This window comes from Balaenoptera ricei, chromosome 9, assembly GCF_028023285.1.
Source record: "Balaenoptera ricei isolate mBalRic1 chromosome 9, mBalRic1.hap2, whole genome shotgun sequence".
NCBI classification, from domain to species: domain Eukaryota; kingdom Metazoa; phylum Chordata; class Mammalia; order Artiodactyla; family Balaenopteridae; genus Balaenoptera; species Balaenoptera ricei.
The window spans coordinates 62,766,564-62,791,209 of record NC_082647.1 but is presented as its reverse complement, the minus strand read 5'-3'; the positions used below and the strand labels follow the sequence as shown (position 1 = coordinate 62,791,209).

General features: G+C 34.1%; 1 protein-coding gene across 1 annotated transcript in view; it reads right to left on the bottom strand.

The window, feature by feature from the left end:
* The window catches only part of GLCCI1 (glucocorticoid induced 1), a 125,356-nt gene that overhangs the window by 67,938 nt on the left and 32,772 nt on the right, over window positions 1-24,646 (bottom strand). Inside the window, exon 2 of the mRNA XM_059933906.1 lies at window positions 20,902-21,053. Coding sequence (XP_059789889.1) covers window positions 20,902-21,053 — 152 coding nt within the window. The remainder of the gene's footprint in view (window positions 1-20,901; window positions 21,054-24,646) is intronic.

The window sequence follows — 24,646 nt, the reverse complement described above, 5'->3', positions numbered from 1 at the left end:
TGGCTACTTGGTCTTCAAATCTATTTAAAGCTCATGCTTGTGAAGTTACAGAGGATGAATTAATTTGTATCCAATTTGTTAAATCTGAGTATTTGAGAAATGCTTTACCATTTAAATTAGGAAAACACCACCACAAAGTAGCAAAAGTTCTATGCTTTCATATCAGCAAGTGATTCCTTCCAACTGGCCTGTTATTCCGTCCATTAATCTAGAGTAGAATTTTATGAATGGTGCTACTTATAACACTGTTCCTGGGTGTTAGTAAAAAATATATGAAAAAGAATTCCATGGTCAAATAAATTTGGAAAATATTACATACTATACTCCTTTACTCAATGTACAATGCAATTAGCATTTCAAAACTCAAATATACAAATACACACACAAATACTTTTTTAAAAACCTGCTTTACTTTTTCTTACTGATATGACCCCAGAACACTCATTTTATGCATATTAACATCCTCCACAGACAGCATGGAAAGAAGTATATAATCTTCAGTAATTGGTATTACATAAAATAGCTTGCTCTTCAGCCACCATACTTAATGGGATTCTTCCTTTCTAGCTGCCTGAACCTCTCATACACTTGAGTAATGCAGAACCAAAGTCTATCTCTAAGACTGCTGACAAAAAGGTGTTTGAGTAAAAAAAGTCCCCTCTATAAGAAAAGCATACCTACAGGTGGAAGAAGCCATTTTTTAATTTTCACCTCTCAGAATCATCCAAAGTCCAGCCCATGAAGCTTCTTCTCCAACCCCCAGGCCCATCCTCCTAGCTCTGGTTTCCTGTGTGACGAATGCTTCTTCTCTGAGTGAAATAAACAGAAAACAGTCCTACTGCACAGGACTACACACTTGTTTTTACGACTCTTTTTAAATAGAGCAGTTTTAGGTTCATAGCCAAACTGAGAGGACATTACAGAGATTTCCCATATACCCCTCACCCTGACACATGCACAGCCATCCCCCACCACAGTGGTACGTTTGTTACAACTGATGAACCTACACTGACACATCATTATCACCAGAGTCCATAGTTTACATTAGGGTTCACTCTTGGTGTTGTGCATTCTATGGGTTTGGACAAATGTATAATGACATATATCCATCACTATAGTACCATACATAGTATTTTCACTGACCTAAAAATCCTCTGTGCTCTGCCTATTCATTCCTCACCATCTCCAAACCCCTGACAAGCACTGATCTTTTTACTCTTTCCATAGTTTTGCCTTTTCCAGAATGTCAGGTAGTTGGAACCATCCAGTAGGTTGCCTTTTCAGAGTCACTTCTTTCACTTAGTAATATACATTTAAGGTTCCTCCATGTCTTCTTAGTGCTGAATAATATACTGCTGTCTGGAGGTACCACACTTTATTCATCCATTCACCTACTGAAGGACACCTTGGTTGCTTGCGAGTTTGTCAATTATGAATAAAGCTGCTATAAATATCTGTATGCAGGTTTCTGTGTGAACATAAGTTTTCAACTCCTTTGGGTAACCAAGGAACATGAATGCTGGACTGTAAGGTAAGAGTATGTTTAGTTTTGTAAGAAACTGCCAAACCGTCTTCCAAAGTGGCAGTACCACTTCCTGTTCCCACTAGCAACACACAGCAGTTCCTGTTGCTCTGCATTCTGGTCAGCATCTGGCATTGCCAGTGTACTGGATTTTGGCCATTCTAACAGATGTATAGAGGTATCTCGTTGTTTTAACTGGCATTTCCCTGATGACATATAACGTGGAACATCTTTTCATATGCTTGTTTGCAATGTGTATATCGTCTTTAGTGATGTGCCTGTTAGGAGGTCTTTGGCCCATTTTTTAATCAGGTTGTTTGTTTTCTTATTGTTGAGTTTTAAGAGTTGTTTACATATTTTGGATAAGAGTCCTTTATCAGATGTGAACAATGGGTGCTTTTGTTGTTTATATCTTTATTCACAGACTAGCAAGGGCAAATATGCTTTCCTGCTTTATCAATTTTAGAACAGGTCAAACTAACCCCTACCAAGAAAATATTCTTTTTCTACATGCAAGAGCCTAGACTCAGTTCCAAAAAACCCCACAAAACAAAAAAAACTAATCACGTCACAAAATTCTCTTAATCTTATTTAAAACTTACTTAAATCCTATGTAAAACTTTAAAATCTATTTTTTGTATGGTTCACCCTTCGCCTTGAAACTTATTATAGTTTATAATCTATTATGGAAATATGATTACTGACTGTGAATTATTTTACTGTACTTACATAGATGATCCTTAATATTAAGGTACTCATAAAGCTGGCAAGAAATGAAACAGAATTACTTGAAAAATCAATGATAATTAAATTAATAATTAAGATTAGAGTCTGATTTTAAGTTACAGAAAAGTTTTAAAAATAGATAATGACAAACCCTTCATTGTTTACAACTATGTCTTTTAGAGTTTACAACTATGTCTTTTAGAGATTTGATTTTCTTTTGACTAATAAAATTTTTTTTAACTTTTTAAAAACTTTTAACTTAAAAGATAGTCTTGAAAAGACTATCCTGATTAAAAAAGAGTACAGAAAACTGGGATTCTTTTTTTTTTTTTTTTAAAGACTTTGATGTGGACCATTTTTTTTTTTAAAGTCTTTATTGAATTTGTTACAGTATTGCTCCTGTTTTATGTTTTGGTTTTTTGGCCCTGAGGCATGTGGGATCTTACCTCCCCGACCAGGGATCAAACTGACACCCCCTGCATTGGAAGGCAAAGTCTTAACCACTGGACTGCCAGGGAACTCCCTGTGATTCTAATATTATGCTTTGCTTTTCTGGTAACAGTATATAAGTATATATAGTTTTATAACCAGATATAAACATAAATAGCCTCTTCACTAGTTGACAAGGAGTAAAGAAAAGGAAGAGTTCAGCTGAAAAAAGCTTTAGGAATGCAGTGATAGCAGTTACACACTCAAATTTTTCCATCATGCTTCAGCTATCTACTAACTTATGTGCTCATTTTGTTAGATCGCTTTCAGAGTGCAGCCCCTGGATGAGCAGCATCAGCATCATCTGAGAACATGTTAGAAATGCAAATTCTCAGGCTCAATAGCAGAATTACCAAATCTGGAATTCTTAGATAAGCCCAGCACAATCTGTGTTCTAAGAAGCTGACCATATACTCACTCATTTTTCTTATAGGCTAATAACCATTTACAAGTATAATATCAATTTGCATATAATTACATCTTTGGAAATTAACATAAACTAATGTAAATATTGTTTGGAGCCATGTAGAAAGTTATATTGCTAGAGAGAAATTTCTCTTTACCAAGGAACATTAAACAGTAGTCTCCAGCAAGGACTAAGGTAGGCCTGAATATTTAAGTAAAATTTATAAAATCCATGTCTGTTTAGGCCTCAAAAGTGTTCAACACACAACTGAATGGAAGTCTATGAAGTAATGGTTTGTGAATTTCTAGATTATTAATGAGGGAGCTTATTCAGAAGAGTTAAGAAGCTATATTTCTGTTTCCAGATCTCAAGGTGAGGGGAAGGGAGGGTGTTGGTGATAAATCTCTGGATTGCAATTTTTAAAAATAAGAAATACCACAGAAATCAACTATTGCATCTGTGCTAGACATGATAAAAGTATTTGCCTTACTCTATAAGAAATGTTAATTTGAGAAAAAGCAATCATAAATGTGCCCCAAATCTTAAGAATATTCATAGTAAATCTATTTCTAAGAATTAACCTAAGATGTACACCAAGAGAAGCACTGGAAATAAATGTCTATCAATAGAGAAAAGAAAAATTGTGGCACATTCTTATAATACAAAAAACCACACTACATGGACTGTAATCCCACTTTAGTAAGCAAGTACACACAAACAGAAAAAGAATTTAAAGGGATATTTCAAAACATAAATGGTGGTAAGAATTCTAGATAATTCTACAGTAAATCCTTTTTTTTTTTCCAGCTGAGAAAAATCAAGATTAATAAAAAGACTTAAAGTCATGTTTAGGACTACTTAATGGCATGAGTAAATGTTATAATTTATTAAAATCATAAAAAATAAATTATAAAATCATATTTACTACCTGCAGTATCATCTGAACTCTATTTTTAAAATAGTCTGTAATTTTAAAATTTTTATTTTTTAAATGCAAATAATCAAAATATAAGAGGATATGCATCAAAATGTTAAAAATGGCTGTCTGGATATTAGAATTAAATGCAACTTATTTTGAGATTTTTGGTATTTTCCAAATCTTCTGCAGTGACTCCTGTTTCAAATTTAGAAGCAGGATTTTTAAAAAATGAGAAAGATAGCTATGTAACAGAATCAGTAAGTGGGGATGTATATCTGCTCTGAGAAAGCCCAACACAGAATTACAAAAATTCTAACTTTAGATGCAAACTTCAAATCTATCTTGGAAGACAGGTTACACGTAAGCCAAGATGTTAGTATACATCACATAAAATATTTTTCCCTAGTCAGCGTTTCCTTTGACTAGGGGTTGGGGTTCTCTCACAACTGCAAATGCCTGTATGTAGTTTATCACTGGCTATGGGAATGGAATTGGAGACTTTAGAAAAGCTGAAATATTTAAGTGTTTAGAGTAACTGAAAACTGAAGGTAACTGAAATATCCAACACCTAGAAATATTAGTGGAAAGTTATTGATGAGAATATTGACAGGAAATTATAATTCAGTTTGGATATGTCTTTCATGTTGTACTTTAATTCTATGGAGGAAAAAATATCTATAAAAATGTTTTCCTGAAAAAGTTAAACATAGAGCTACCATATGATCCAGCAATTCCTAGAGAAATGAAAACATACGTAAACACAAACACTTGTGTGCAAAGGTTCATAGCAGTTCACCAACTCATGAATGTGCAAATAAACTGTAGTATGTCCATACCATGAAATATTACTTGGCATTACAAAGGAATGAAGTACTGATACCATGCTACCACATGGATGAAACTTAAGAATACTATACTAAATGAAAAAAGGCAGAAACGAAAGGCTACAAATTGTATGAGTCCATTGATATGAAATGTTCAGAAAATGCAAATGTAGAGCGGCAGAAAGTAGACTACTGGGTGCCTATGGCTGAGGAAAAGAAGACTGGGGGGAAGTAGTGAGTGACTGCTAATGGTTTCTTTTCGTAGAAACAGAAATATTCTAAAATTGATTATGGCAATGGTTGCACAATTATGAACATATTAAGAACCATGAATTGTACACTCTAAATAGATGAACTGTATGCTATATAAATTATATCTCAATAAAACTGTTATTAAAAATATTTATGTCAAAGAGGAAATTACAAATCAATCTTATTTTTCAATTAAAAAAAGCCACATATTGCTGAGCCTGAAAATCCCAAGCATTGTTTGTATTTTCTCAAAAATAATTGATATTTTCTGTCATGCTTTTCTTGCCAAGTTTCAAATCACACAGCGGCACTAGTTGAGTAGTTGAGTAATATAACAGAAAAGAGTAGGAGGCACTGTACATTAATAATCTACCCAGTCAGGTTTCTCAAGTCATTGTGAGAACATTTAACAAAGGAACTAATGTAACATAAAATAAACTGTATATCAGAAATACTATTCTCTGGCTTCTTACAGAAACAGTTATTAAATTGACTCTTGACAGTTTCTGCTTTAACCAAAAGGAGATGGTACTATGAGGAATTAAAAGTATAAACAATATTTAAATTTATTATTCAGTATTTACACTTAATAATACCCAGTCTGACAAGTTCTCTCACTATTGTTGTGGATAAATTTAAAACCAAATGATGAGATCTAATTTTCAGTTTTTAGAGAGCATTAAAACATATTGATTCTTTTGTGCTATAATTTTTAAAATTACAATTTGCTTTGGTGGCTGTGTTTCAGAAAACTGATTCCACTTGTAAAAAAAATGAGAGCAATTTTACTTTTTCAAAAGTGATATTTCCAAACACTTTAAAAAAATACATTTAACAATTGCACTGGATTATAGCTGCCTCAGTATTATCCAATAAATTACTTTTTATTGTTTCTTAATAGCTTTTAATGTTTCTTTAATCTCTCACACCTGACAGAAAATCAGCAACATAGGTGACTACTAGATATCTACCAAAAATGTTTCCATACCATTCTGAAGTCATAACAACCAGTAGTGTTCAACTGATGATAGCATGAATGTCATCAATGGGATACCTAAGTAATGAGAAAGGGAGTAGGAGTTTCTGTAGCAATGTAAGTCCACTGTCCCATACTTGGACCTATAAATCTAAGGTACCATTTCTTACTTGTAAGAATGTACAGTGGAAAACAATAGCTACTTCTGACTGAATGAACCCTGACCCACCAGAAATTGTTTAACCGTGTTTCAGAGCCCTATCATGCCCTGGAGTTAGTTGCATCATTTCTATGCCATTTCTTACCAATCCAGATTTAATGTTCATAATTGCATAATCAATTACTGATAACAGTAATACTGTCCACTCAATTCAGTATTATTATATTTAAACCTGCTGACAGTAAAATACTATAGACTCCAATACAAAGCAGGTAACATTTTTCAACATCTACTATGTCCTATTTACTGTGCTAGAAGCTTAACAGGGATTATTTTATGTGATCCTCATTTTAATAGGTACTAGTGTTATCTCCCAGAAGCTTTAAGAATTTCAACAGCACAAAAAAGCTGTTTTCACTTGGTTTGTACTAATGTTTCCTACCAATATGATGTATTCTATGCCAATCATTTATTAAAAAATCTATACCAAGTTACTGACAACTTGAAAGGCATACTGCTTTCTCATACTGCACCCACCCTTAACTATGATATGATTCTATCTGACTCTTAAATTCTTAAAGCTTAATGTCTCTAATAAATGTCTTTCTAAGTAAATGCTGTTTATTATTATCACAGGATTTTTGATAGAAAATGGATGGATTTTAAGATATAAAAGGTTGAGAACCAATGTACCAAACAACAAAGGTCAAGAAGATAGAGTGAGAGGGTTGTTCCAAATAAATACAACGTATTTCACAACTTTACCTAGAGCTAGTTTAGGGGTAAAGGTGAGGGAGGAGATAAAGGAAAACAGGCTGTTTTTGTTACCTGTAAAATATTTCTGGTAATGGGAAGAAAACTGGGGGTATGGGCAACAGGAGTATGGGGAAGGCTCTTTGCTATTTACCTTCTACTTTTGATTTAAATCAATACATTAACTATTAAAAATTAATATGTAGAATTTTGAGTTTCTGCTAGTTTTAAAGACACTATTTGAAACTGATGAGTAAAACAGTAAATATTTTAGCCATGGATTTAAATTTTTCATCAGTACAGCTGAGTATATTCCTTTGGCAACCAAAAATATTACTCCCTAAACTAGGAACATGACTACTATCATGTGGATTGTTCAACTCTAGAATTATACAATCCTGTCTTTTAATTAGCTAATGGCTGAAAAAAAAAGAAAGGCGATCCTGTACAAGATAGAATCTTTATAAACTTACTCAAGAGCCAGTTGGAGACCAGCTCCATAAAAATAACAATTTAGGTCCCTGGAATGCAATCTAGGAGGCCAAGATGACCAAATCTTTAGACTTGCTTTCATTTCAAGAAAAGCTTCCCACCACCGTCCAAAATTGTTCCAGCAACTACCAGTTCTTAAGCAAACTTTAACAGCAAGCTCTTCAACAAGGGCACAGGAAACCCAAACAGCTGTATCAAGAATGACTTTTGATCAGGAAATGAGTTTCTGATCAGAGTGGTAAAACTGAAAGTTCTCTCTCTTTTTTTTTTTTTTTTTAAATTTTATTTATTTATTTATTTATTTATTTATTTTTGGCTGTGTTGGGTCTTCGTTTCTGTGCGAGGGCTTTCTCTAGTTGTGGCAAGTGGGGCCACTCTTCATCGCGGTGCACGGGCCTCTCACTATCGCGGCCTCTCTTGTTGCGGAGCACAAGCTCCAGACGCGCAGGCTCAGTAGTTGTGGCTCACGGGCCTAGTTGCTCCGCGGCATGTGGGATCTTCCCAGACCAGGGCTCGAACCCGTGTGCCCTGCATTGGCAGGCAGATTCTCAACCACTGCGCCACCAGGGAAGCCCTGAAAGTTCTCTTTTATACCTATTACTAATTTGAGATATACCATTTACTCCTTTGATGAAAGTCCTCCCCAACCAAGCTCCTTTCATGAAGGCAAGAAAAGAATAGAGTATTTAAATGTGTAATTTCAATAGCAAAGAATTTATATATTTTAGTTTGGAGTTGTTAATTTTATCGAATGTTGGCTAAAGTCAAACGCTAAGTACTTATTCCAGATCTGTTTCTTAAATATAAAAAAGATTTCTAGGGAAAAATGCTGGCATAGAGATAGGATCACAAAACTCCATACACTCAAACTTAATGAAATGAAGAAAAATAAAAGGTTACTTTATGTACTTTCTGGCATGTTTAAATGTTTCATACTGTAAAATTTGAAAATTAATTAAAAACAATAAAATATCAAAGAAAAATATCATCTGGAGAAAAGAAAGCAGAAGTATACAGAATTTCATTTAAAAATCTAACCATTCCATTTCTTACCCTTCAAAAAATACAGGAGGTAAATGAAAAGTTCTGAAATCTTTCTCTGATACCAACTTTTCAGAGAAGGTGAATGAGGGGGATAGACAAGCAGTCAAAGTGGAAGGACTCATATAGAGTAGTAATAGCTATTCTCACCTCAACTGGCCATCAGACATTTTTAAAAAACTGTCAGGTTTACCATGTCTTTTTTCCCTAACAAGGAGAAGTATGGCAGATGACTCAAAAATACATATAAATGGCTCAAAGCTAATTATTTCCAGCAATAAGCAAGATTTATCAGAACAGAAAGACAAAAGACAAAAACACTAAGAAGTAAAAACCATGGGAAACAGGTGGGAAGAAAGAAGGAAGAAATTTCTATTTAAAGTTCCCCTTCTCAGCTGTGAATTAAGAGTGCTATGGCCAATACCCAGATGTCCACCTATCTTTAACCCTCTGCTAGTAAATGTAAATAATTAATAGTAATTACTTATTGACAATGTTTCAGTCATTATTCTTAGCATTTCAAATGCATTACCCCAATTTAACCCTTACAACAATCCTATGAGGTATAATATCCCATTAACAAATGAGGAAACTGAGGCAAAGAGGTAACTTGCCCAAAATTACAAAGCTAAAAAATTCTGGAGATTCAAAACCAAGCCATCTGATTCAAAACCAGAGCTCTTGGCCAGTGAAAAGAAAAGAGAGTTTACAATATTAATTTATATCATGAAAAGGTTCAGTTCAGGGAAAAAAATATTAAGACATTGAGAATTCTGTAACAATAAACAGTGTCAACCATAAGAAAGACATAATGAACATACATCTTTAAAACATCTGTATTATCGTCAAAATATAAGGCAAACGACCACTGGAAACAAAAATCAACAGAAATTTTAACTCAAGAACATCCAGCTCATGACAGAACAGACAAACATAAATAAAGGGGTCTATATGGAAACTGAATAATATAATTAATAAGGCAGAATTAATACGTAATGAATTCTTTATTTAAAGTAAAGACTGTACCTCATTTTCAAATACAGAGAATTAAGAAAAAAACAAATCAAAGGCTACAACGAAAATTTCAATGAAGTTTCCAAAAACCTATTAGTCTATACTATAATGCAATAAAACTAGAAATTAAAGTTTTACTAGGAAAAGAAATTTTAACCATTTAGAAGTTAAAAACAAAACAAAATACTCTCATATGCTAAACAGGATATCAAAACTGAAATTGAATATCTTGAAAATACAAATAATGGAAACATATACTAGCCAGAGCTGAGCTCAGAAGATAAATCTTGGCATAAAACACTTACTAAACAGTAAATATCACAAATACAAAATTAAGCATTCATCTTCAGAATCCAGAAAAAGAACAATACACATGCCAGGAAGGCAGAAGAAAGGCAAAGAGAGAGCAAAGTCAGAGAGCAATGAACTAGAAAAAAAAAACCCACAGTAAAATTAATTCAACACCATAAAAATTTTAATATACTATATAACCTAATAAATTTAATCACTCAAACACAAATATACAATATTAAAAATAAGAATAGAGGGCTTCCCTGGTGGCACAGTGGTTAAGAATCCTCCTGCCAATGCAGGGGACATAGGTTCAAGCACTGGTCCGGGAAAATCCCACATGCCACAGAACAACTAAGCCCGTGTACCACAACGACTGAGCCTGTGCTCTAGAGCCCGTGAGCCACAACTACTAAGTCCGTGTGCCACAACTAATGAAGCTCGTGTGCCTAGAGCCCGTGCTCCGCAACAAGAGAAGCCACCACAATGAGAAGCCCGTGCACCGCAACGAAGAGTAGCCCCTGCTCACCACAACTAGAGAAAGCCTGCACACAGCAACGAAGACCCAACACAGCTAAAAATAAATAAATTAAATTAAATAAATAAAAACGAGAATAGAAAAACAACTGCAGATATACAGAAAATTAAAAGAATTATAGAAGAGTACTTTGTGAAACTACGAAAATACACTTGAAAATTTGGATGAAGTGGATTATATTCTAGAAAACAAAAAACTGAACAAAAGAAACAAATTGGGGCTTCCCTGGTGGCGCAGTGGTTGAGAATCTGCCTGCTAATGCAGGAGACACGGGTTCGAGCCCTGGTCTGGGAAGATCCCACATGCCGCGGAGCAACTAGGCCCGTGAGCCACAACTACTGAGCCTGCGCGTCTGGAGCCTGTGCTCCGCAACAAGAGAGGCCGCGATAGTGAGAGCCCCGTGCACCGCGATGAAGAGTGGCCCCCGCTTGCCACAACTAGAGAAAGCCCTCGCACAGAAACGAAGACCCAACACAGCCAAAAATAAATAAATAAATTAATTAATTAAAGAAATAAAAATCAAAAAAGACCAAGAACCATGGAATAAACTGAGATTTACTAAAAAGCTATAATCCAAAATCATACTAGTCAGCTTCACAGGGAAAATTCTTTCAGACTGAAGTAACAGATAATAGAGATGATATTTATACCATGCCAGAGCAGAGGAAGGAAATCTTGCAAAATCTTTTTATGAAGCAAATATAACACAAAATCTAAGGATTACCTTATGAGAAAGAAAAAATTTCAGACCTCATTTCTGAATATTGAAACAAATATAATAAATTTTAAACACTTCAACTGCCACTGTATGTTTTAAAAAAGAACTCCATAAATGAATAGTGTTCATTCCAGAAATGTAATTATGACCAATTATTAAGTAATCTACTAAAAAATTCACCAAATTATAGGTTATGAGTCAAAACAACCTTCATTTCAAAGATGAAATGGCATTTCAAACAATGAATCACTCTTCATTTTAAAAAAAAAGAAAAACAATTGATAAAATATGCACGTATGCTTGATGCTACCCTTCTCAGAGTGAACGCAGTACCTTTTTTTAAAATGAGGTATAACTGACATACAATATTATATTAGTTTTGGGTGTACAACATAATTCAATATTTGTGTATACTGCCAAATGATCACCACAGTAAGTCTAGTGAACATCTGTCACCGTACATACTTACAGAAAGTTTTTTCCTTGTGATGAGAACTTTTAAGATTTTCTTTCTTAGCAACTTTCGAATATGCAATACAATATTATCAAGTATAGGTGCCATGCTGTACATTACATCCCCATGACTTTAGTACTGGAAGTTTGTACTTTTTGACTGCCTTCACCCATTTCAACTACTCTCAACCCCCCTCCATCCCTGGAAACCACCAATCTGTTCTCTGCATCTATGAGAGTGGGTTTTTTGTTTTGTTTTATATTCCACATGTAAGTGATATAATACCGATTTTTTATCTGACTTATTTCACTTAGCATAATACCCTCAAGATCCATCCATGTTGTCACAGATGGCAAGATTTCCTCCTTTTTTATGGTTGAATAATATTTTTTATCTATTCATTTTTTTGATCCATTCATGCATCAGTGGACACTTAGGTTGTACCCCTATCTTGGTTATTTTAAATTCCACAGTGAACATGAGGGTATATATATCTTTTTGAGCTACTGTTTTCATTTCTTTTGGATAGATGCTCAGAAGTGCAACTGCTAAATCATATGGTAGTTCTATTTTTAACTTTTTGAGGAACCGCCATACTGTTTTCTGTAGTAGCTGCACCAATTTACATTCCCACAAACAGTGCACATCCTCATCAATACTTGTTACCTCTTGTGCTTTTTATAACAGCCTTTCTACAGGTATGAGGTGATAGCTCATTGTGGTTTTGATTTGCATTTCCCTGATGATTGGTGATGTTGAACACATTTTCATGCGTCTGCTAGCCATCTGTACATCTTTGGAAGAATGTCTATTCAGATCCTCTGCCTGTTTTTTAATTAGATTGTTTGTGTTTTTTGCTGTTGAGTTCTGTGAGTTCTTTATGTATCTTGTATATAAACCCCTTAAAGGATATATAATCTGCAAGTATTTTTTTCACATTTAGTAGGTTGCCTTACATTTTGTCAATGGTTTCCTTTCATGTGCAGAAGCTTTTTAGTTTGATGTAGTCCCACCTGTTTATTTTTTCTCTTGTTGTCTTTGCTTTAAGGTTCAAATCAAAAAATCATCACCCAGACTCATGTCAAGGAGTCTTACCGCCTATGTTTTCTTTTAGGATTTCAATGGCTTCAGATCTTACATTCAAGTCCTTTTTTTTTTTTTTTTTTTTTTTTTTGCCTTTTTGGAATATCACCAATTATTGGTTCTTTTATTTTCTTGAATTAGTTGGTTGATGTTGAATCTAATACATAGAGGAAAAAAACGCCAAGCCATGCTTTTGAAAAATGGGTCTTACATTGTTTTTTTTTAAACTGAAGTATAGTTGATTTATAATATTGCATTATTTTCAGGTGTACAGCAAAGTGATTCATAAACACGTATATATATATATATTCTTTTTCAGATTCTTTTCCATTATAAGTTATTACAAGATATTGAATATAGTTCCCTGTGCTATACAGTAAGACTTTGTTGTTTATCTATTTTATATATATATATATATATATATATATATATATATTTGTCTTTCACTGTCAGGCTTACTTTACTTAGTATGATAATTTCTACGTATATCCATGTTGCTGCAAATGGCAATATTTCATTCTTCCTTATGGCTAAGTAATATTCCATTATATAATATATACCACATCTTCTTTATCCATTCATCTGTTGATGTACACTTGGGTTGCTTCCATGTCTTGACTATTGTAAATAGTGCTGCTATGAACATTGGGGTACATGTATCTTTTCGAATTAGAGTTTCTGTCTTTTCTGGATATATACCCAGGAGTGGGATTGCTGGATCATATGGTAGCTCTATTTTTAGTTTTTTAAGGAACCTCCATACTGTTCTCCATAATGGCTGTACCAATTTACATTCCCACCAACAGTGTAGGAGGGCTCCCTTTTCTCCACACCCTCTCCTGCATTTATTATTTGTAGACTTTTTGATGATGGCCATTCTGACTGGTGTGAGGTGATACCTCATCGTAATTTTGATTTGCATTTCTCTAATAATTAGGCATGTTGAGCATCTTTTCATGTGCCTCTTGGCCATCTGTATGTCTTCTTTGGAGAAATGTCTATTTAGGTCTTCTGCCCATTTTTTGATTGGCTTGTTTGTTTTTTTGTTATTGAGTTGTATGAGTGCCTGTATATTTTGGAAATTAAGCCTCTGTTGGTCATATCATTTGCAAATATTTTCTCCCATTCCATAGGTTGTCTTTTCATTTTCCTTATTGTTTCTTTTGCTGTGCAAAGCTTTTAAGTTTCATTGGGTCCCATTTGTTTATTTTTGCTTTTATTTCTTTTGCCTTGAGAGAGACTGACCTAAGAAAACATTGGTATGATTTATGTCAGAGAATGTTTTGCCTATATTCTCTTCTAGGAGTTTTATGGCGTCACATCTTATATTTAAGTCTTTAAGCCATTTCAAATTTATTTTTGTGTATGGTGTGAGGGAGTGTTCTAACTTCATTGATTTACATGTGGCTCTCCAAGTTTCCCAACACCACTTGCGGAAGAGAACTGTCTTTTCTCCATTGTATATTCTTGCCTCCTTTGTCAAAGATATAATTGACCGTAGGTGTGTGGGTTTATTTCTGGGCTCTCTATTCTGCTCTCTGTTGATTCATATGCCTGTTTGTGTGCCAGTACCAAACTTTTTTGATTACTGTAGCACTGCAGTATTGTGTGAAGTCTGGGAGGGTTACGCCTACACCTTTGTTCTTTTTCCTCAGGATTGCTTTGGCAATTCTGGGTCCTTTGTGGTTCCATATAAATTTTAGTATTATTTGTTATAATTCTGTGAAAAATGTCATGGGTAATATGACAGGGATCACATTAAATCTGTAGATTGCTCTGGGTAGTATGGACATTTTAATGATATTAATTCTTCCAATACAAGAGCCTGGGACACCTTTCCATTTCTTTGAATCACCTTCAGTTTCCTTAATCAATGTTTTATTGTTCTCAGCACATAAGTCTTTCACCTCCTTGGTCAGGTTTATTCCTAGGTATTTTTTTTTTCTTTTTTGGATGCGATCTTAAATGGAATTTTTCTTTTACTTTCCCTTTCTGATATTTCACTGTTAATGTAAAGAAATGCAATGGATTTCTGTATGTTAATCTTGTACCCTGCTACCCTGCTTATTTGGTTTATCAGTTCTAATAGTTTTTGTGTGGAATCTTTAGGGTTTTCTACATAAAGTATCATGTCATTTGCACATAATGACAATTTTACCTCTTCCCTTCCAATTTGGATACCTTTTATTTCTTTTTCTTGTCTGAATGGTGTGGCCAGGACTTCCGATATTGCATTGACTAGAAGTGGTGGCAGTGGGCATCCTTGTCTTGTGCCAGATTTTACAGGGAAGGCTTTCAGCTTTTCACTGTTGAGTATTATATTGGCTGTGGGTTTGTCATAAATAGCTTTTATTATGTTGAGATATATTCCCCCTATACCCTCTTTGGTGAGTTGGTTTTTTTTTTTACCATGAACGAATGTTGAATTTTATCAAATGCTTTTTCGGCATCCATTGAGATGAACATGTGATTTCTGTCTTCTCTTTTGTTGCTGTGATGTTATCACAATGATTTGCGTATGTTGAACATCCTGAATCCGTTTTGAGTTAATTTTTGTGTATGGTGTAAGACAGTGGCTCAGTTTCATTCTTTTGCATGTGGTTGTCCAGTTTTCCCAACACCATTTACTGAAGAGACTATCCTTTTCCCATTGTATATTCTTGGCTCCTTTGTCATAAATTAATTGACCATATATACGTGGGTTTATTTCTGGGCTCTCTATTCTGTTCCATTGATCTATGTGTCTGTTTTTATGCCTATACGGTTTTGATTACTACAGCTTTGTAACATAATTTCAGATCAGGGAGTACGATGCCTCCAGCTTTGTTCTTTCTCAAGATTGCTTTGGCTATGGATCTTCTGTGGTTCCATACAAATTTCAGAATTGTGTGAGTTCTGTGAAAATGCCATTGGAATTTTGATAGGGATTGCACTGAATCTGTAGATTGCTTTGAATAGTATGGACATTTTAACAATATTAATACTTCCAATCCATGAGCATGAAATATCTTTCCACTTATTTGTTTCTTTAATTTATTTCATCAATGTCTTATAGTTTTCAGCATACAGGTCTTTCACCTTCTTGGTTAAATTTATTCCTAGATATTTTATTATTTTTGATGCAACTGTAAATGAATTGTTTTCTTAATTTCTCTGATAGTTTGATATTAGTGTATAGAAATGCAACAGATTTCTGTATCTTGATTTTGTATCCTGCAACTTTACCAAATTCATTTATTAATTCTAACAGTTTTCTGGTGGAGTCTTTAGGGTTTTCTATATATAGTAAATTATCATTTGCAAATAGTGACAGTTTTAATTCTTCCTTTCCAATTTGGATGCCTTTTATTTATTTTTCTTCCCTAATTGCTCTGGGTGAGACTTCCAATACTATGTCAAATAAAAGTGGCAAGATTCGGCATCCCTGTCTTGTTCCTGATCTTAGAGGAAATGCTTTCAATTCTTCATCATTGAGTATGATGTTAGCTGTGGTCTTATCATATACGGCCTATATTCTGTTGAGGTATGTTCTCTTTATACACACTTTATTGAGAGATGTTGAATTTTGTCAAATGCTTTTTCTGCATCTATTGAGATGATTGTATAATTTTTATCCTTCATTTTGTTAATGTAGTGTACCATAATGACTGATTTGCAGATGTTGGACCATCCTTGCATCCCTGGAATAAATCCCACTTGATCATGGTGTATGATCCTTTTACTGTATTGTTGAACTTGATTTGCTAATATTACACTGAGGATTTTTACATTGATGTTCATCAGGGATACTGGCCTGTAATTTTCTTTCTTGTGGTGTTACTTGTCTAGTTTTGCTGCACCAGCTCTTTAAAGCTTCTTCCCAAAGCAAGTCTCATGGCCACACTTAACTTCAAGTGGGCAGAGAAGTATAATCTTATCATATGCCAAGGAGAGAGGATGAGAATATTTGTTAACAGCTCTAATCATTACTATACCTGGGAAGTCAGAGGAAACACCTCTGATTATTACTCTATATTACTTTTATTGTTTGACCACTTTACAAAGAGCATATGTTACCTCATCATTTAAAAACACATTCACATGTAGATTTCATATCTGTCCATAGATGAAGATTTATACTTTGGACTGTGGGGTGAAAACTGAGGAAATGCTACTGTCTGATTATAGTAACCTTAACTACAAGTTCAATTTTAAGTGTCGGTAATAAACTTGTTTAAAAAAGGTTGTATCAGCAGGGTTAATGTAATAAAGTAACATCAAATTCTACAAATGGTTTTTAGTTTTTCTATTAAGCTACACAGATTAGTCTAATAAACTGGCAATTATCCATCTCCCCACTGGCCTCAAAAATGTGAAGCTGTCTCTTTTAGTCCTCAGAATAAATATGTGTATGTGCAACCTGGGTATTATTAACTGCAATTTGTAAAAAAGGAAACTGAAGTGTGAGACACATAGCAGTTAATTCAATGGGCCATGATTCTCCCCCAACACTTTATTTTAAAAATTCAAACAAATAGAATAGTTGAAAAAACTTCTCAGGGCATACTCAGAAAGCCAACACTTAGAATCTATATTTAACATTTTGCCACGTTTGCTTCATCACATATATATTCATCTATCATCTATTGATCTTATTTTTTATTCATTTCAAAGTAAGTTGCAGACAGCAGTATCCTTCACCTCTAAACATCTTAATTAGATTTCAGTATTTATATTCTATATTTTAAAAGTTAAGTTATATATTAGAATGCACAAGTGTATACTTGCGTAAGTTCTAATAAATAATCCACCCATGTGACCAAAATCTCTATCAAGATATACAACAATTCCATTATCCCAGAAAGTTCCCTCACATTGGGCCTTGATTTGAACACAAGATCTGTCTCTAAAGTCCACAGTCTTTCCCACAACACTATGCTACTTCTTTTAAAAAGGCCCAATGTATAAATACATTAAGCAATAAGAATTCTATTTCTAACCCTCAATAATTAAGGTAGCTGAAGTATGGAAATATGAAAGGTAGAAAATACTAGAGATTCCCTCCACTAAAGCCAGACAGCCTAGGTATTTAATATCTGTAGCACAATGACTGTACCACTTTCTGTTTACTGATTTCCACTGAATAAATAAAAAAAAAAAATCTACTTCCTTCCCCAAGAGTTAAAGAATTAATCAAGGAGGTATGGACATGACAATAACAACCATCTCATATGTTCATCTCTTATACCTTCAATTAAACTAATAATGCTTCGGGGCAAGACCATTTCTTAGGCTTGTAAGGCAAGCACTAGGTCAAGTGCTATACACTTTAGTGATTACTATGAGAGGCAGTGAGGAACTGGAGAAAACACAAAACCTTTGGAATCAGCCAAATCTGGATTCAGATCTCTTCATATTTATTTAGCTATATAACCATGTACAGGTTAAACTTCTCTAAGCCTCAGTATATCATATGTAAAATGAGGCCTATATTTGGCCTTCCTATCAATGTCAGGTTTCTCAAATAGACGATCTACATGCAGACCCAGGCAAGAGAAGCCCCTACCCTGGACCTCAGGCTTTTGGGGGAATTTTATGTAACAGTTTGTTAATTTAACTTAGTATGTATATGGTATGTAGGTCTACATTTATATTTGCTCCAGATCCTGCAGATGTTACAAATGGGCCTGTCTGTATCTACTACTAATAACCTAACATGGGTATTGCCATATTCACTTTCAAATATTACCCTATTTAGTCATACAACATTACCATGAGTTAGGTTTCATTAATCCCATTGTGCAGATGAAGAAACAGATGTGGTTAAGAAACCTACCCAGCGCCCTTATCTTCTATCCCCATATCACTCTCTTCTTAACTCCCAAATATCTGAGCTTCCTTCTCTAACATATTATCAATATTTCACTCTCCAAGACAATATGCCCCTAATCCCTAAATCTAGTCCCTATTTTCCATGACCTGTCGGTAGCACCTGATACTGTTAATAATTTTTCCTTTCTTAAAACAACTTTCCCTTTGGTTTCTAAGGCTAGGCTATTTCATTTCTTCTCTTAGCTTTTGCTCTTTTTCTGTCTCCTCTTGTTAGAGTTTTGGTGAAGAATGAATAAGATAATGTTTTTGGAGAGTGTCAGCATAAAGCATATATTCAATAAGAGGTAGGGTTTCTTTTTAACCTAAAAAGAATAGCTACCATTTTTAAGAATGGTGTCAATTACTCTACTAGGTGATACACACACATGCACACACACTATTCCATTTATCCTAAAAGCACCATAAAATTGAAGTTCAGATTGGCTGACAAATTAACCTGTATTAGAAACCTGGCTCCAACAATTCCTAGGTTTATGATACTAAGTCACTTAACTTCCCTGAGCTTCTGCTTCCCCATCGTGTAATTTTATAATGTTCTTGTGGGAATTAAATGAAACACAGGATATAAGAACACAAAGTACATGGTACACAGTCAGTAAATGTTAAACTCCTTTCTCTTCTTGTTGCTACCAGGTGAATACATTAATTTTTTATCCTTCCCTTGTGTGCATTTCTAAAAACTAAGTCCTTGATCTCTTGACCTTCTTTCTTTACTCTATACCTACACTCTGTCACACTTGGGAGTCCAACTCCTCCAGAAAGATAGTTTTGAATTATCTGTGACCATTTCTAAGTGTGCAGGCCCACATCTCTAAGTTTTGCTAGTACTTCCTACTTGAGAATCCCACTGCATACCATCTCAAACTCCTCCTTTCCCTCACAAAGAATGGAAAGCAAAAGACTGGGAGTGGGTTACATAAAATGTTACTCGGACAAAATTGATAGGATGCATGATAAAGAAGCTAATTTTATGGTTTCAAGCTTGCCTGAGAAAATTACAAAACTGGAGAAGATTCTCATAGATCATGTCCAAAATTTTCTCCCCTTTTCCTCATTCTTCAGACATGAAACTCTAATCCTTCTATTGCTCTAACCCACAAAGCCAAAAATGTTCCCATTCCATTGAATTCCCTTACATTTAAATGCTCCATTCATCTAACACCTAATAATACTCTATCTTCTATTACCAATTTTCTTACATTTACATCTTATCTTCCTAACTATTGCTGTAAGTTCTTTAAGGCCAATAACCATCTCTTATACTTTTAGTATTCTTCATAATGCTAATAGACTACTGCTATAAAGATATGGTCAAGAATTCAGAAATTATAAATTAAGATGTTCTCAGATCTTTTTCTGACATGGAGGGAAAACTTTTCAAGTCAAAAGCTGTGATCCACAAATAGAGAAGGTGTGACAAAGAGGAAATTTTCTATTTCTCTCTCAAGGATTTTAGTTTTGGCTTTAAACAGAAAAAAATTCCTTTAACATATATTTCCTTAGCCATGTGTTAATACTTTATAAATTATTTCCAGGAACTGTACAAGCTTTTCTTCAAAAATTACTTATACCAGCATACCTTGGCGATACTGCAGGTTCAGTTCCAGACCACCACAATAAAGCAAATATCGCAATAAAGAGAGTCACACAAATTTTTGGTTTCCCAGTGCATATAAAATTTATGTTTATACTATTACTGTAGTCTATCAAAGTGTTCAAAGGCATTACATCCTAAAAAAACAATATACATACCTTAATTAAAAATACTTTATTGCTAAAAAATGCTAACCATCATCTGAGCCTTCAGCAAGTCATAATCTTTTTACAATAGTAACAACAAAGATCACTGATGACGGATCACCATAACAAATATAATAATAATGAAAAAGTTTGAAATATTTAAAGAATTGCCAGAATGTGACAGAGAGACATAAATTGAGCAAATGCTGTTGGAAAAAAGACGCCGATAAGACTTGCTCCACGCAAGATTGCCAAAAACCTTCAATTTGTAAAAAAAACACAATATCTGAGAAGCATAGTAAAGCAAAGCACAGTAAAACGATATATGCCTGTATTTTCTAATACAGTTACTAGTCATTAATTTCTGTAGGAAAATAATTCCTAAAACTATAAGTCTCAAAAACCACATAATGTAGACTGATGTGCTATTTATTAAATATTAAATAATTTTAAAACTTTCAAAACTGAGATGATAAAAATACTTAGTCTAAAGTTTATTAAAAGAAATGGCTTTCTTCTTTGGTTGAATACATTTAATAACTGGGAAAATCTGATTAAATTAATTTTCTTTACTGTGATCAAAACAGAAGAACTGCAGGATAATAAAACTGATTTTGATTTGCTTATTTTACCTGAGTAGCTTTATCTTTCATGCATGAAGGGTAATGAACATGAGGATCTCGTGGCCACTGTCCTGTGAGATAAGGTCCTGTTATCGTATCCAAAGAAGAGGTTCGCCGTATTGTACCAGAGGTTCGAACTTGATGAGATTTTGGCCTGTCCACTATAAAAAAGTGAAAAGAGATTAGATTAGTCACTAATGAATAAAGTAAAACTTAAAATTATTTAACCTTCATAGTTTGTAAAATATCACTCTGTCAATTTTCCCTGCAATATATATTTACCCTAATAGCCCTCCTGCATGATGTGATGAAATTTATAGACCCTCTCCCAGAGGAAAATACATTCACATATTAAATTTTGCACACACTTCCAGGGCTGTCACACCCTACAAAGCCCATCCATTTTAGAGACCTATTCTAAAACCTGTATATCATCTCCACTGCCATTACTTTAATTAAGACTTCATCATGTCTCAACTGCCAGTTTCCTAAATGCTATCTCTGCATCCACCCTAACTAAATCTTACAGTGCCACCTCCCTCCACTGCTTAAAAAAATTTCCATGGTTATTCACTGTCTTTAACTTAAAGCCCATTATTTTTCACAATTCAGCTCCCATATACATCAATACTTGATGTCTTGCTACTCCTCCATAAACCCATGTTAACTACTAAATGCCACACAAACTAACTGCAATTTCCCAAATGTAAAACACTCACTTCTCTGCCTCTATACCTTCTATTATCTCTTGCACCTAAAATGTTCTCCTTCCCTGTTCACTTGACAAAAACTTATCTTCAAGATCAGCTCAGGTGTCACACTGCCTCTGTGAAGCCTTTCCCAATGCTCTTCTTTTCTCCATCTCTGTCCTTTTAAAAGATATATGCACTCTCCTCTGCTTGCGTGGAGCCCTAAATTTGTCTTTCTTCCCCAACTAGAGCATCAGTTTGGTCCCTACAGATTGAAAAGAAGGTGATGCTCAATACTTATGAATTTATTCACAGCTACACAAAAATAACATGTATAAAGAATCTTATATTTTAATTCAGCTTCCTCATTTATGGATGAAGAATTTGAAGCCCAGAGGGATAAAATTAAATTGTCCAGTGAAACAGAACTGCTAACAGGTGATAGAGGTAAAAAGGAACCAAGATCTCCAGACATTCTACACAGTTCAATCAATCTACTATAATAATCTACTTCTCCTCTCCATATAGGTACCATAGGTACCTCTGCTGAAAATTAAAATGATCATACTGAACTCTATAGTTTCTTTACAAAGAAATATAAAGGATTTTTCATATATGCATCTCAAATAAGTTACTACTAATGTACATTGAATAATAAAATCCAGTGGATTACAAGCACCAAGGCTCAGTCTTACTCAGAGTTATATCTCACATCAAACAAAATGTCTTGCACATTACAGAGGGCCAAGAAACATTTGTTATTGAATACTGTCCTTTAACTACCCTTCTGAAACCAAAATACAAAATTGGGTTTTTTTAATCAGAAAACAAAAGAAAATGCAGCATACTCTGAACTATCATATTATTTACATACAGTCGTCCTCAGTTCTGTGGGGGACTGGTTCTAGGACACTCACGGATACCAGAATCTAAGGAAGCTCAAGTCCCTTACATTTGGCCATCCACCTCTCCAGGTTCCACATCCTTGGACACAGAGGGCTGGAGGGCCAATTTTATCTGACAACTGCAGTTCTGATTTCTTCTTTGACCCAAGAGCGTTAGAGAAGATCTGAAAATTACAAAATTTCCTTCCTATCTTTATTACTTAGCTCTAATTTTATTTTGCCATAGGCAGAGAGTCTAGGACAATCTATTTCTACTCTTTGGAATCACGTGAAATTTTATTTGTGACCAAAAATCATGGTCAATTTTTATAAATATTTCATGAGTCATGGAGAACATCTATTTTCTGTTTTCAGAATAGTTATTTTTCTTGTATATCAGCTGAAATAAAAATATAGAATATAGTAATAATAAAATTATTAGCTTTATCTGTCACAGACTTAGAGAACTACTCAAGTTTCTAAACTACTCTTGAAATGTAACAATTCTCTTTATCTCTTGCAATTTTTATCATTTAAATTTAGTTCTGGGGAATTCCCTGGCAGTCCAGTGGTTAGGACTCTGCACTTCCACTACAGGGGGCATGGGTTCAATCCCTGGTCATTGGGGAACTAAGATCCCTCAAGCTGCGCCGTGTGGCCAAAAACAAGAAACAAACAAAAAAAAAGTTTATAGAAATTTAGTTCTGTATAATTTGGTTACATATTGATTCATGACATCATCATTATGGCTTACATGCTTCACCATTGTAGTCTGTTCCATTTATTACTTTTAAGCTCTGTCAAATTGAACATTATCACCCCTTTATGCTTTCCTTCTATTATAATGTATCTTGTTTGCCTATTCTTTTATTTTCAATTTCTTTCAATCATGTTGTTTAGGTGCGACTCTTGTATACTGTATGTGATTAGGCTTTTTGAAAAAACTTTAGAGTATGTCTTCTCCTTACAAAAGGTATGTTCATCCCACTTATATTTATTGTTATAACAAACTTGATTAAACCTGTCATAACTTTTTTCTTCCTCTTATAAATGCTTCCTTGCTACTTGTTTTCTATGTTTTACTGTTTACTTCTTTTTCTCCTTCTTACCTTTTCCCCTACCACAGGTAATTTAGAAGATATGCAGATTGTTTTTAGTTCTATTACTAGGAGTTATTTCTATTAATTCTTTTAAATATTTTTTCTGGCTATAAAAGCAATATGCACAAATTTTAGCAACTTTAGGAAACACAGAAAATTAACATGTCTCTCATAATCTGATTTATAATAATTTGTTTAAAACTTTTTAAAGTTACTTTACATTCCCTCCACCAAGAAAAAAAAGAAAAAAACAGTTTATCCCTTGAAAAAGAACATTTATAGCAATAAAAAAGGCCTACATAAAGGTCAGCCACACCAGAAAATGAAAAGCCACTATATGCAAAAAACCTGTGCCTGAACTTTAAACTGCTCCAAACTATTATGAAAGTTGTATGTAGTCTACTTATAGTTATTAAAACTCCTGTTAACTTGGTGAACAATAGGGATCATTTTTATGTTTTATAATAAGTATATAAAGAATCTATAAACAAATCCCTTGATATACATAATATTCTAATCTATACTTTTTTATTATATTGTTAATCACTGGACCTTTGTCTATCCCTTTCAAAGGATCCCATTTCTCCCCTTAGTGTCCATTCTCTCTGATTAGCTACTGTCAGAACTGTGGTCTTCAAGTTATTTTGACTGAGTACTCCTAATAGTAAATATCTAAGTATGCAGCAATACGTGCAGTTATTTATTTATAAATGAGGTATATATTATATGACTAATATGTTATATATAGTGTAAACCTAAGTAGAAATTTACACATGATATAAAAAATAAAAATATGTATGAAAAAAATGGAAGTTACATTTTCTTCCTGTATCTCATAAGTGGGTGGCCTTACTTCAGTGTGAAGACCACTGGGATAAGGGACTTTAAATTGGGTGCTCCCAAGTCCCAAGGACTAGTGGTGGCCATCAGCTTGGACTCTGAAAACCTAGGCTCCAACATTTGGTGTAGAAACACTCACCTTGTGCTGAGTATCAGAGGGGGACATTCTTACCAACGAGAGAGCCAAGAAACAGATTTGGCAACCTTTTTCTGGGACAGCGCGGACCGGCACTTCTGGTGT